At 41.2% G+C, this 13,531-nt stretch overlaps 1 protein-coding gene across 1 annotated transcript; it reads right to left on the bottom strand.

The window, feature by feature from the left end:
* Window positions 1–1,653: 1,653 nt before the first annotated feature.
* On the bottom strand, window positions 1,654–9,109 carry CABLES2 (Cdk5 and Abl enzyme substrate 2; the record flags this gene model as incomplete). Its single annotated transcript, XM_009710544.1, has 9 exons — window positions 1,654–2,208; window positions 2,671–2,875; window positions 4,181–4,287; window positions 4,678–4,781; window positions 5,547–5,712; window positions 6,363–6,471; window positions 7,964–8,041; window positions 8,765–8,857; window positions 9,038–9,109. Coding segments are annotated over 9 exons (1,075 nt in total), but the record flags the coding sequence as incomplete, so codon positions are not given.
* Between the last annotated feature and the right edge of the window lie 4,422 nt (window positions 9,110–13,531).

Genomic DNA, 13,531 nt, shown 5'->3' with positions numbered 1-13,531 from the left:
CACTAAACAAGTTCCCAGAGAAAGACATTTTCTGATTTCATTTATACTAGTTCTGGAGATACCGTGTAAGAAATTTCTTTGCTCAGTTCTACCTCTGTCCCTTCCCCTAATCACTTTTAAGAAGTGGTGAACCACTTTAGTTGTCTTCACCGTTTGCTAATTTGTAGGTTTGTTATACACTAGATGTTTAGTACATCACTATTTCTTGCATGCAAGGACAGTTATATTCAGTAGAAAGTTTAACTAGTAGGCAATTTTTTAAACCTTTTGGAAGATAACTGGCAAGCTTATTGTCTAACTTACTAGCTACCATCTCACTTACGGAGACTGGAAAGTCCTTCTGTGTTAGAGAGAAGTCACAAGCATATTAAATTTTACACAAATAACTTCAAGCTACATACAGCTGAACACAGTTACAAAAGATTTGATAGTCACTGTAATTATTATATACGAAAAATACATTTTCAGCCCTACTTAAAGAGGAAGGGGCTCCAGTAAAGTTTGCTGCAATTCTAATGAAGCCAAATTAGCTTCAGACAAAACACAGCTGAAGCGCAAAGACTCAGCTTTGGTTTTGCCTACAACCAACATTTAATACAAGGAACAGGAATTTACATTACTTTACATATTAGATAGCAGGTCCCTTACCTCAGTACAAGGTCTATATTTCATTTAGGAGCCAAACGTAAATTACAAATTTTTCAATCATAATAGCCAAGCATCAGTATTGTTCCTTGCAAATGGACAGTTACTTGTATCATAATATTGCTTCAGAAAATAAACCCAAGAGCCAATATCACAGAAGGTTCCACATATATTCAGAGTTCATTCCCAACCCAGGTATTTTAAAAGTAAATGAAGGAAGAGCCAATGGTCAGAGAAGTTGTTTAACCTCTGCGTAAGCATCAGAGCGCTGCTGGGCACCAGCCGTTAAGTGGCTGTTCAGATGTGCAACAAATGCCAGTTTTATGAGGACCATCACAGTGATGCAATGCTTGGAAGAACGGAGTAAAAAAAGTAGCATTTTAAATATTAAGCATGCTTTGTTTCATTGGCTTAGTTTGGCAGCAGTAGCTCTACTGACTTAAGCATGTGCTCAGAGCACAGAAGACCATATGTAATACAGTCACACTAAAAAAGGTGCTTATTTCAGACTGCAGAACACTGAAACAAAAATGGTAAATGATACGTTTGACAGTAAATTGCTCTTAGTCAAGGGCTCATCTTTCACTGAAGAGTGAATAAGGACGGTTATCGTTTTGCTGCAGCTACCTTGTTCAACACATGGTATTTCATCACAGATTTTCAAACAATCTTTCCTCTTTAAATAGAATGTATATTCTTAAGGTATTAATAGTTAACTAAATTGGAACGGAGTAATTTCAATCTTGCTACTGACAGATCTATAGTATAGACTAGATGCCCTGTGTATCATTAGTGCAGATATACTGGAATTGTTTTCCTTATATGCAAGGCCAATGCAGGTAAAGAATAAATGGCTATACAAATTCAGGATTCCCCACTAAATAACGTAACAACTTAAAAAGTACTGGTACCAGACCAGCCAGTTTTAGGCACATCTTTAAAAAAATAAAGTAAGCATTTCATTAATGTAAAAATGTGAGAAGATTCTTAGAAACATCTGAACTTTATGGTGCACTGGAATGGAAGTGATGCTTCCTTTAGTTTCAAGGAATACAACAAAAGCTTAAAAAAAAAAAAGAAACAATACCATAGTATTCTTCATAGGGAAGAACAGTCTTAGTAAAACCGAAAAGATAAATAAAGCATAATAAGCAGCCATGACAGCTGACTGGTGAATATTTGTGCTTTAAATGTCCAAAAGAAAATAAAGTTCAGTAACTCTTCTTGTCCCATCCCCCAGACTTGGCGTACATGTCCATAATGCACACCTCGACAGTTTAGAAACAACTGCAGACTTCAAAACTAGCTGTAGCCATGGCAGGATGCCCACAGCGGCACAGAAACGCCAGTGGCAACTTCACCAGCAGCGTTCCGCGATGCAATCCCCAGCGCCACTGGCTGTCAGCTGGGACATAGCTTTGGTTAAGACTGTTGTGTGAGCCGTCTGTAATGAGGTAAAACTTGGTTTTCAGGAAGATAGAGAGCCAGTTCCAAAGCTACAAGGACGGTGAATTCAAAACCAATGAGATCTCTTCTGTTGAATCTGAATCTCTCCTCTAGTTTCTATGATAGTAACAAAAAAAAAGAGAGGGGGAAAGAACCAGTTAAGTCACAAGATATCAACACACTGTTAGATTAAGTCAGCATAAAACAGGAGACAGTGATGCATGGCCAGAGCTGCACCTACAGAATCAAAAGTGTTGCCAAGGATCAGACAAGTAAACCAGCTTATCAGCTCAGCTGTGACACCCACACAACAGTTACATGTTTGCCTGAGAAACAGTAAGTGCAAAAATAACCTCACTGTAGGATCAGTAGGACATTAGACCGTACCAGTCAGGTAGTTTTAATGAATTAAAAAAACCCCAAAGAACATCAAGGAAGATAAGACATAAAACTGACTGAAAGAGCTGGTCTTATATGCAAGTGTGCACTGCTGAAAAGTCTTGGCTTTAACCTTTGTCTTGTTCTACAAGCTAGAGAGAAGGTTTTGATGACACGTGAAACAAGTCTCATAGTACTTACGTCTATAAGGTGTTTAACTTCATGTTTCCTGAGATCACTGCTGATCTTGGCTGCAAGCAGAACGCAAGCACCAGCACACAGTTTGCGGTTCTGTTTGTTGAGTTTGCCTTGGAGGACGAGCTTCTCAAAGTAAACATAAGCCATGGAGACAGTAACCGGCTCCAGATTGCACTCTTCACTCAGGTTCCGCATCTCTCTCTTTAAACTGGGAACAGGATAAAAAAAAAAAAAAAAGACACCCTCTTAAAACACAACAGCTTTTATGAAATGCTCCAGAAACACTGTAGCATGGGAACTCAGAAGAGCATATGGACAAGACTCCAATTTGGAAAACCATGATGAGTATTATCCTAGACTGGAGAAGCCCAGCTGGCAGCAAGCTGGAGCTGATGCACAAACTGATTTAACCTGGCTGACACCATCTACTGTGGAAGAACAGTTCCTTATCTGCCCATAAACATCAGGGGCTTAGCCTCCTCACTGACACACAGGCTATTGCTGCGTGACTCCCTCTGGGCTCCCAAACTGGTTCGTGATTCATATCGTAACACTGAACCACCCTGACCTACAGAACACCACATCAAAGCCGTGCAGATCACAGCAGCTGCTGCACAGAGACCTGTCTAATACACACCTCATGGAAGAACCAGGTCTGAGGGGGAAGGCAGACTTGTTTACAGACTTCCACAATGCTGAAGTGAAGGGCTAGCTGTTAAGGCAGACTTTAATGTGGATGCTACCTCCCCTGCCTGACACCCACGCTACACCTGCAAGAAGATTTCTGTGTGAACAGCTACAAGGAGGAGCATGTAGGACACTGGCAGTACACAGACTCTGCCTGAGCAAGCCTTGCACTTGGAGCAGAGTTACACACAGCCCTGGTGATTCAGCAGAATCGTGTTTAAGCTGGCTATTTCAGAAGGCCCTGACTGCATTAACCGCTGGGTAATACCAGCAAGATTACAGCTCTTTGAAGGCGCAACAGTGCATCTCTCTGATGAGTGGCCAGACGCATTTCCTAGAAGATGAGGAATTCTTCTGTGTGGCATAGTCCTGCCTTCATGAAATGTTTTTCTTTACCAAGACTCCCCAGACCTAACACTCTTTATCCTAGAATCTTGTTACGAGTCCATGATCATCAGTGAGGCTCGTAATTGAAAGGCAAAAATAGCCAGAGGGTCCAGAAAGACAACCCAGTTAGAATGGGACTGCACTACAACCAAACAATCAGGTTGTAAGTATTTGTTTCAAGGCTAATGCTGCTTCACTATTAATTGGTGATTTGTGTTAGTACACCGCAGTTGGTGAAACAAAGCCCTTTTAGGTGGAACTATGAGAACCAACTGTTAACCTTTCTCATCCTACAGTCACAGCTCAACTGGCAACAAGAGATTAGTGTTTAATCATATATACTATTAATAGATCTAGTATTTGCCCTGTACAAGTCGAAGATAAAAGCAGCCTTGGACAGTGTAGAAGATGTTCTCATTATTCAGTGCTTGTTTCTTACCTCCTAATTTTGCTCAGTGTCAACTTGATATGAGGAAACTTCTCTCTAAAGGTTTCATTCATATCTTTTTTAAGGTCCGACGGTTTCACATATTCTATGACTGTAGTCTGAAACACAAGAGGCAAAATTTATCATTTCTCTTGTGAACAGTACTGACAGCCAAACAAGTCTTCCAAAGACACTAATGCAAAGGCAAACACAATTTTTATTATTCACAATTTAACATTTCTGTAACGTCCTAAGTAATAGAATGCGTTGAATCTCAACTACAGACAAAGTCTTAAAAAACTAGTAAGCAAATGGTTACAAGAAGCAAATGACAACATGGAGATACATGTCAGGTTGGTCCTTGACAAGCTGAGTGTACAAACTCAACTATTTGTATTTTTCCTAATCACTTCTCAAACAGCCACAACTACTTCTTCCTAGAGCAAGTTCTTTATAGGAGGATCTTCCAGGCACTCACTCTCTTCTGTTCAGGTATGCCAGTCACTCACCATGTAAGAGGCAAAGATGAGAACACGTTTATGTTTTCCACAGGGCCACTGAGGATCATCCAGAAGATTTGGATCATACTCTGCGGCTTCCCCAGCTTCACTTCCTGAGGGAACAAGGAAAGCACACTGGGTCACAAGATACAGAGCTTTATATTCCCTGTTTCCTCTTTGAAAAAAGTTTTCAAACAGCAAACATTAAGAGTGTCTGCAGATCCCATAGTACGGGCAAACTGCAGCTGGTGTCACATGTTTGCGTTTCACAAATGCACTAGTTGGGTATTAAATTATTAAAAAAAAACACAAGCTCTTTCTCCAGCACGTGCCTGACGCACTATTTTAGACTTAGTGCAAACTAAGTTTGTCATCCACAAATATGCACAGAAAACAACTGCACAAGACTGAATTCTTTTGCCTATACTCTAACAGACAGCAGAGTTGTCGGGTTTGCTCTTTTACACAAGAGAAGGGATTCTTGTCACAAATGCTGTGGCTTATGCATTGTTACTGTGTGAGAAGGCAAGGAGGACCACCTATATCCTGCATCCACGTACACCAGATGTTTTTTGTTGAGCAACATGAAACTTCACATTTCCAAGGAAAAACTTTGCGCCCCTTGAATTGCATGAACAGAACTAGGCCAGATATACAGAGGATGTAAGGAATGTGTGCAAATCTCAGTCCTAAGGCTCATCATTTATACTTCATTAATGAGCCTTCTTTACTAGGCGGTGCTAAAAACAGTCTCCTTCCAGCTGCAGCACATCCTTCCTAATAACGCACTTTACCACTTGCAATTGTTTCAGACAAATATATTCCTTTTATGCTTCTCTGCTGTGTGCACAAGTTACAAAGCTGGTGGTTGTCCTTACCAATGTCTGTTCCTGCCGGTATCGTTTTTGCTGTCACAGGTTTGTATCTCGATCCAGGAAGACTCCGTGAAGCACTAGCTCGACATGAGGGAACAGCACTATGGCTGTCGGCTTTGCGAACAACTAGGGCATTGGTTGGATACAAGAATTTTGCATAGGACACAACCTTAAAGAAGAGAAAGTTGTGGTAGTTATAGGGGAAAATTTATTGAAAAGCTTATTTCCAGATTTCTAGGATTTTCCAACTCGAGTCCTCTAGAGTTTGCATTTGGGAGTGGGGACCTTGAAATTGTGGGACAGGCGGAAAAGGAAAATTTGGATGCAGAACGCCTTGCTTCCACAACTTCAGTATGGAAGTGCTGTAGAAGATTTAGCAGGGTGGCAAAGAAAAGGGGAGAATCACATCAGTAAAATTCTGGCAGTATATAAACTTAAATAAAGAGGTATAAATTTCACCCATATTTCTATCAAAACATCACTCACATGTTGCCTGAGATACCAGAGTCAAATCAGTTCTCCAGAAACGGAGGCAGAAGCGATCATGGCCTTCAACAGCCTCCTCAGAAGCTTTATAACAAGCCAGACATTTCAAACTTTAAGGATCAAAACAAACTTCCACTGCTCTGAAAAGTTCCGGCTTTCACTTTATGGATGGCAAAGCACTGCACAAATTAAGTGATTTGCCCGAGCATGAAATGGTCCTGGAGTGAAAGCAGCCGGCTTACCCACCTGCTGACCCCCACTCCAGTCAGTGGTTTAGTCACTGGTGTTACAGAGCAAGAGACTGAAAAAAAAAAAATTTAAAAAATTCCTTACTTTGCCATCAGCACCCAGCTCTACTCCTTCCAGTCCAAGGACCATCTCAGTGGAGACTGAAACTCCCCCAGAAGGATGTCGTTGCTTCTGTCCCTCCATTTTTAGATCACTAAATTCAGATAAGAAAATGCACTATTGGAAAATGCAGCACAAGCCCAGCTTCCTCTATAGTAAACACCAGGTCCATCCACTAGCTACGGCCAACACCACTAGGTCAGAGTTCTACGGGAGAACAGTGCGACCCCTCAATTCCAACTCCAAGAAAGCATTAATTTTCAAGTACTCTTTTCAAAATGTAGAGATGTTCATTAACTGAAGAATCAGATTTCATATCTATTTAACTCAAACCTGTAACAATATGCCTCGCAAATGTAAACTTTTAAAAATATGGTCTTTCTGCCTAAGACCGTACCATCCGTAAACATACTAATACTCAAACATTTATCAGCAAACATGATTTACAGTACTAGTTTTCCAGGATTAGAAACTTGCCTTTCAACCGCAATTTTCCAACCACTGTGCACACAAGCTCAAATTAAGACTTAAGTCTGCTAGCAGAACTCTGCTTCAGCGATGGCAGCATGCAGCTTTGTCACCTATATTCCAATGCGAAAAAGCACCTTTCAGTTGGAGAATTGCATTGCCGGTTTACAAGCAGAACGACACAGTGCTCAGAACTGCTCTAAAATAGCTCCAGTGACCTTGCTGCTTTTCCATGAAGTGAGAGAATATTTTCCCATCAACTATTTTCATGGCAAGTGTATTTGCATACAATACAATTCCCACCACTAAACATCCGTTTCCTTCGTCCATAAGTTATGTACAGGACAGAAGTGACAACACAATTGTTTTGCCAAAAGTAGATTAGAATAAAATTAGTATTTTCTGTTGTGTATCTGTAGATCACAGAATCAACTTGGACTTCACAAGGGACTGAGCAAAGATGCAGGGAGATCCCGTTAGCAGGTTTTGTTTCTCATAAGTGATCATATTGACAGCTCTATACAACAACATAGTACAAACACTAAAAGCAGTTTCAATCAGTCTAAACGGTTTCTGGTTTTTTTAGATTGCAAATAGTCACATTCATGGCTTAGAGCTGAAAAACAGAATAGCATCTTAAACTTATTTAGATGCAACTTCACTATAAAACCTTGAAGGTTTCCAGTAAAGGTAGCAGCATCCTTCCCTGATGCTCTGTATGCTTTTTTGCTGACACCATTGTTTGTTGCACTAGAGACAGTTGATTTCTGAGCACTTCAGGAGTACAGGAAATCCTACCCAGCAACAAATCACATCATCTCTTCAAAGTTGGTTTCAGGGATTTCACAGGACTGGTGTGCTTTAAGATGTGAATAAACACCTGAAGAAAAGTTTACCTTTTCCATTATTTTTCTCTTGGAGTTTGAATGAACACTTTGACAGTGTGGCAATGTCTGATTTGACTGCTCTGACAGCAAGCTCTTGTCCTTACATGTAAAAGGTAAGCTAAATAAGTTCACTTGCTTCAGAACAGGAGACCAACACCATTCATACCATTTAAAAAGATCTTTTACAAACAGTAGACCAGACATTTCACAAAGCAGTTAAAGATGACTCACCTGATCCGTAAACTCTCCCCGTAAGGCAGGATAGAAAAAGCCACACACAGTGTTCTTTTAGCACAGATTAACACTATCCTGTAAGCAAGTGGGAAAAGATCAGGATATGAATTAAGATTCAGAAGCTACAAAGCAGCTTTTTATGGAACATGAACACAAGACTCTTCTTATATTGCTCTGCAAGTCACAGGCACTGCTATGGATTTTATGTTTCCAGAGAGCAGCACAAAAGCAGATGTTTTTTAAGACCCTGTAGGTTCTTAAAGCCAAGCTCTGTATCAAAATCCAGCATTCAGTAACTGCGATCATCTTGGGAGCTCCACAAAGGAGATCCTAGTCTTTAAATATCTATTTATGTAATTTTTACATAAACCTTGTGAAAAGATGTATATAATATTTTACATTTAGGTGACGTCTCACACCTCTATTAATAATAAATATGAACACAGCTTCCCCTTTCTCTTCTGCCCAGCAATTATAAGCCAAGAATTTGGCTAAACCAAGCCATTCTCCTTAAATGCTTCTCAGCTCTGACCTCTCTGTGTGCTAGAGATATGGAGGGTGTTAGAATGATTTAACCTCAAAGTAGGATGGCAGAACCATCAGAATGTTGCTGTAGATGAAGCAGATGTGAGTACCTACTGCCTTCAATAAAAGTCTGTATAAAATTAACAAGACCCCAAGGACATTACCTCATTCCCACTGATATTAAATGGCTATAACTGCATTGAACTAGAGTCTACTTCTGAGCACATCCTATTTCACCTAAGTACAGGAGGCACTCTGATCTCCAGAAGTTACCTGCTGTTCTTGGTGTCATACTGCCTCATGTTCTTGATGAAGTGCATCTTCTTCAAACTTTTGTGTCTTGGAGACCCAGATATATGCTTGGTTCTGCAATTAAAAAAAGACAACCAAAACCTCTTAAGTGCTCTGAGAAACAGCCATGCCAGTTGTATGATTAGATGGCAGCACTAGCATGCAGGACCTCAGATATTGGCGTGGAAGAGGGTGGAGGGAGGAGAGGACTGCATGCAACAAGCTGAGATTAATGCTGCTTTTGAAAAAAAGTACCTTCGTACACTGGCATATTCCACTATGTCTTCTAAAAAGTCTAGAGAGCAGCGCTGGGAGATAAAACGCCTTCTGTAAAAATGTACAACACCACGAAGAGTGAACAATATTAGTTCATGGCCTCTGAGTTTATCAACTGCAACAGATCTATGAGCTCTTAGGATTAATGGCAGGGGGGTTTTTTTTTTATTTTTTTTTTTTTTTTTTTTTTGGTTGGAAGAGTAGCTTCATTAACAAGAGAATTCACCATCTTCAATGCATAAGAACACCTACCTATAAGTTAAACACCTAAAAAGCTTCCAAATACTCATTTAAAAATCTTACAAGAAACATAACAAAAGGTGCATCCCCCCATCATGGAAAGGGAATACGTCATTTGATATCAATCTATAGACAGGTACAGGTATATCCGTATGACGACCAAACATCTGCCTATTCTCAATTCAGAACACAGTTGTCTCCAGGTGCAGGAGTCAGCAGACTGAGAGTTTATGACTGTAGCTCAATAAATTTGACAGATCTCTCCAGAAAACAGTAGAGAGGGTTATTAGAGGAAGCAAAGAGTATTCCGCACCCATATGAAATACCAGAATGGAAGATGCAAGGAGAATAATAGTAGGAATCATGTGAGTTAGTGTAACAGTAATAGAATATTACATTTAAGCAAAAAAAATAGACTTTGCCAAAGTAAGATACATTACTATTGTCAAAGTCAAGTCATTCTTTGTTGGTAGGGATTTACAAATGAATTGTGAAACTATGACTGCAATTTCCATAGGAACAATGCACTCTGATTCAACTGCCACCAGCAAAACGCTGACACTACAACTATCAAATTCCATATTTTCTGCTTTTGTTTAAGCATACATTGTGCTACATTTTTAGCACAAGCCACATGCATTCAAGTCCAAGGTTTTTTTCCAAAATGACACAGTAACTCAACTAACGGACAACAGTCTCACAGAAGTCAACGTAGAAACAGCATACACGACAAAAGTTGCAGGACTCTGGTTTGACAAGGTCTACTTTTGGAAGAAATTCAAACTACAAAACTGCATCAGACCTCTGGGACCCACAAGCAGCCAAACCACTCAGACAGACCAAGGCCAGGCTCTCACACCTGAAAGTTAACATCCAGCCCAATGCAAAAGGGTGGCACCTTGGGTGGGTGCAAGGGGCAGGGAGGTCAAGAAAAATGAGATTTATTAATTGTTGACAGCTATGAAAGAATTTACACAGCAAAACCACTTGTAGCTTGAACTGATTCAAGCTAAAGAAAAAAGAAATGCTATTTGGGATTAAGTCTAGTCTTGAAGCCCAGCACTTCAAGATTTTGAAACAGTTGGACAATCTGCTAATCCTAGTGACCTTGCCTTTCCTCTGCTCCAGCCTGAGCTGAGTAAGAAACCAGACCACACTATTTTGTTGCTACAGAAGAGATGCGCAAGAGTTCTGGACACAAACAAAATCTGTCTGCTTTTCCTTAAGCATGGTGTCTAGAAATGCAAATGCATTTGCCTCTTTTCCCCACTTCTTGCAAGGTATTTCTTCTCTTCTGAGCTACTTGGAGCTGTTGCCAGAGCTGCCTGCCAAAACCCGTGCCAGAAGACGTGGCATGGCACATCGCCGCTACACGCAGCGCTGCTGATGCACGGGACGTGCTATAAAGTCACAGATTTCCACAACAAGCAGATTATGAACAACAGGAGCGTGTGCCCCTCTTGTTTCAAGCTATACCAGGAACACAAAAGCCAGCACTTTAGAAGAGATGGCGTGCTGGTATTCTTCCTTAGACACTGACATAAATGTTACTTAAAACTGCTGATCTGCAGGCAAGCCTCTGCAATAAAGTCTCTGAAATTATTCCTGTAGTTGTACATACCAACGATAATCCAGAGGTTTTGCAAAATAACACTTCAATCTGAGTATTCCTGAAACCAGATTAGTTCCTTATTCCTTACAAGTTCACAAGAAACAATTCACCATTTTCTCTGTATTCTCAAGTACACAATGAAGGCTGAACTAACGAACATTCTTCTTCTTCCCAAAGTCTCCTGACAAACTCCTTAATAAAATATAATTAGTGCCCTTTTTCTGTGAATTTGTAATAACTTATACTCCCATACAAAACTTTTATTTTTTTCCCCCTAGAAGGAAACTGTCTTCAGATTCTCAGCAGTGCTGTTCAGGCATTCTTAAAAGAAAAAAAAAAAAAAAGACTGCAACTCAACCAGGTAGGAGGATGAAAAATTAGCGTCCCTTTCTGTAAACACAAGAGAGGTAAATCCTCCCACAGGGCTAACACCTTCAGCATGGCTACAGACTGCCTCCTACAAATCAACAGCTATTACGGGTGCTACTGAAGAACATTCCTGGCACAGCTTCAACGCCCTTCACCAGCACTTCAGTTTTAAAATTTTCTTTTTTTTTTTCTTTTCAATGAGAACTGCACAGGAACATTGAACGCTTTCACATACGCATGGTTCTTCAGTCTACTTTGGCATCTAACCCGCAATAAAAAAAACCCTTCATGAACCGTGGAGGCCAATCTCAAACCTCCTGGCCTGGATGCAGTTGGTAACATCCACGTTCTTCCTCCTCTCCTGGGGGAGACCCAGCTGGATGCCGACAGAAAGACGCCATGTGTGGTGAGCAAAGGGGAAACACAGCTAATGCCAATAGGCATCGGTACAAAAAAAGCACATCGTTCTGCAAAAGGATGCTGGTGTAAGTAACGGGATGGATTGGGAGAGCCACGGCTGGTCCTTCATTAGTAACTCCCCAGTGCTGTAGATGTAACTGCCGGCGGTGCCAGGGAGGGTGTGCTCACTACCACGGTGGAAACCCATCCGGAGCGTTACACCTCCCAAACACCACCTTGTTTTCTCTGTAACGGGGACAAGAGTGACAAACACCTCAACCTGCTGCTCTACAAGCATATCTGGAAGTAAAAACCTACCGCAGAGAAGGGAAGATCCTGCCCCTGGACTCAAAACCACAATGACTCATCCCCGCTCTGCCAACACAAAACTTCATTTTTAGCTATGCTTCTAAATAATATTTTCTGTCCTCAAGCGAAGCTGTCACCTTGGAGAAATCCCAGATGCTAAGCACGACACTCTCCCTCAAATCTCAAAACAGGGTGTACGTAAAGAGGTCTCACTAATCCAGTTAGAGTACCTGAAACGGTTTGTACGCTCAAGGCAATGTTTTACAGCAACACAGCTCCCTCGCTGCGGTCCGGGAGAGACGCGCTAGATTCCTCAGCACCACTCATGTACACAACTTCTTTATTAATTAGTGCGGTACTTGGAGCATGCTGCAAAATTTAACACTTTGAGTAGTCTGCACTTATTTTTTTATTTACACACATATATATATTTGCTTTAGTTTGAGTGCCCTTCTCATGCAGCCCATCCACACTTGAACAAAAGGCTGCACAGGATCACTTCAGCAGCTGCCACCTTCAATGAACAAAATGTCACGAGTCCCATAGCCTGTGCTACGCAGCTTCACCTAGGAAAACACTTCTTGCTTGTGGTCTGATCCACTGGAATTCAAGGGATTTTAAGTAGTTTACACAGAACATTTCTTGCCAAATGCAACCTAAATACTAAACCAGAATACCAACATCTATACATGCGCTGCAAGTTACCTTCCGCACACCCTTCCTGACATGCTACCTGACAATTAGAAGTCAAAGTCTCCAATATTAAAATGTTAATGCGCTGTGTGGAGCAGGCTGTAATGTCAATAATATGCTAAAGAAAGTTCAAACATGCCTGTTTGCCAGTACCAGCTATTTCCTTGACAAGCTGTAAAGGGTTTGCTTGTTTGCATGTCCTTGGCCAGGAGCTCACTTTTGGGTGCTTCCCCCCAACTCTTTCGGGAGCCAATAAAGCAGGACCCTCCCAGAACTTCAACATTAATACCAGCAACTGTTTATACAGCCAGCACCTCCGAGGGGACCCACCAAGAGAGAAAACACAGGCAGCACATGCTCAGAGATAAGGAGCTATCAAGCAGAGGAATTCTGGATTACGCCTTGACTTCTTATCTCCGTGTGCACACATGGATACACACAATCCAACGCTGATGCCAAATGCCTGATGAGCTAAACATGCGCTTACAAAAAAGCCCACAAGAAATCTTGTGTTCAGATAAAAACCCAACAAATTACGTTCAGAGTTGCATTTTGACTCCCACCCTGGGAAGCAGCAGCCAGCCCACACATGCATCCTTTCTGATGGATTTCCCACTGGGGAAATCCAACTTCTGAGTGCTTCCAGCTTCAGAGTTGTCCTCTTCTGGTCCTGCCACTGTCCACCAAGCACTGGCAGAGAAACTCTCTGCAGAGGGCAAACAATGATGGACAAGCAGCATGCAGGATCCCCAGCCCTGAGGTTGACACAGCAGAAGAGGACACAGCTAAGAGCAATCTATGTATAGCACCGGTAATCCCTACATGTCCTGTCTCACGAATTGAAAAAAAAA

This window comes from Cariama cristata, unplaced genomic scaffold (genome assembly GCF_000690535.1).
Source record: "Cariama cristata isolate BGI_N322 unplaced genomic scaffold, ASM69053v1 scaffold39421, whole genome shotgun sequence".
Taxonomy (NCBI): Eukaryota; Metazoa; Chordata; class Aves; order Cariamiformes; family Cariamidae; genus Cariama; species Cariama cristata.
Note: the sequence above shows the minus strand (reverse complement) of the source record. Positions and strands in the feature narration are given on the sequence as shown.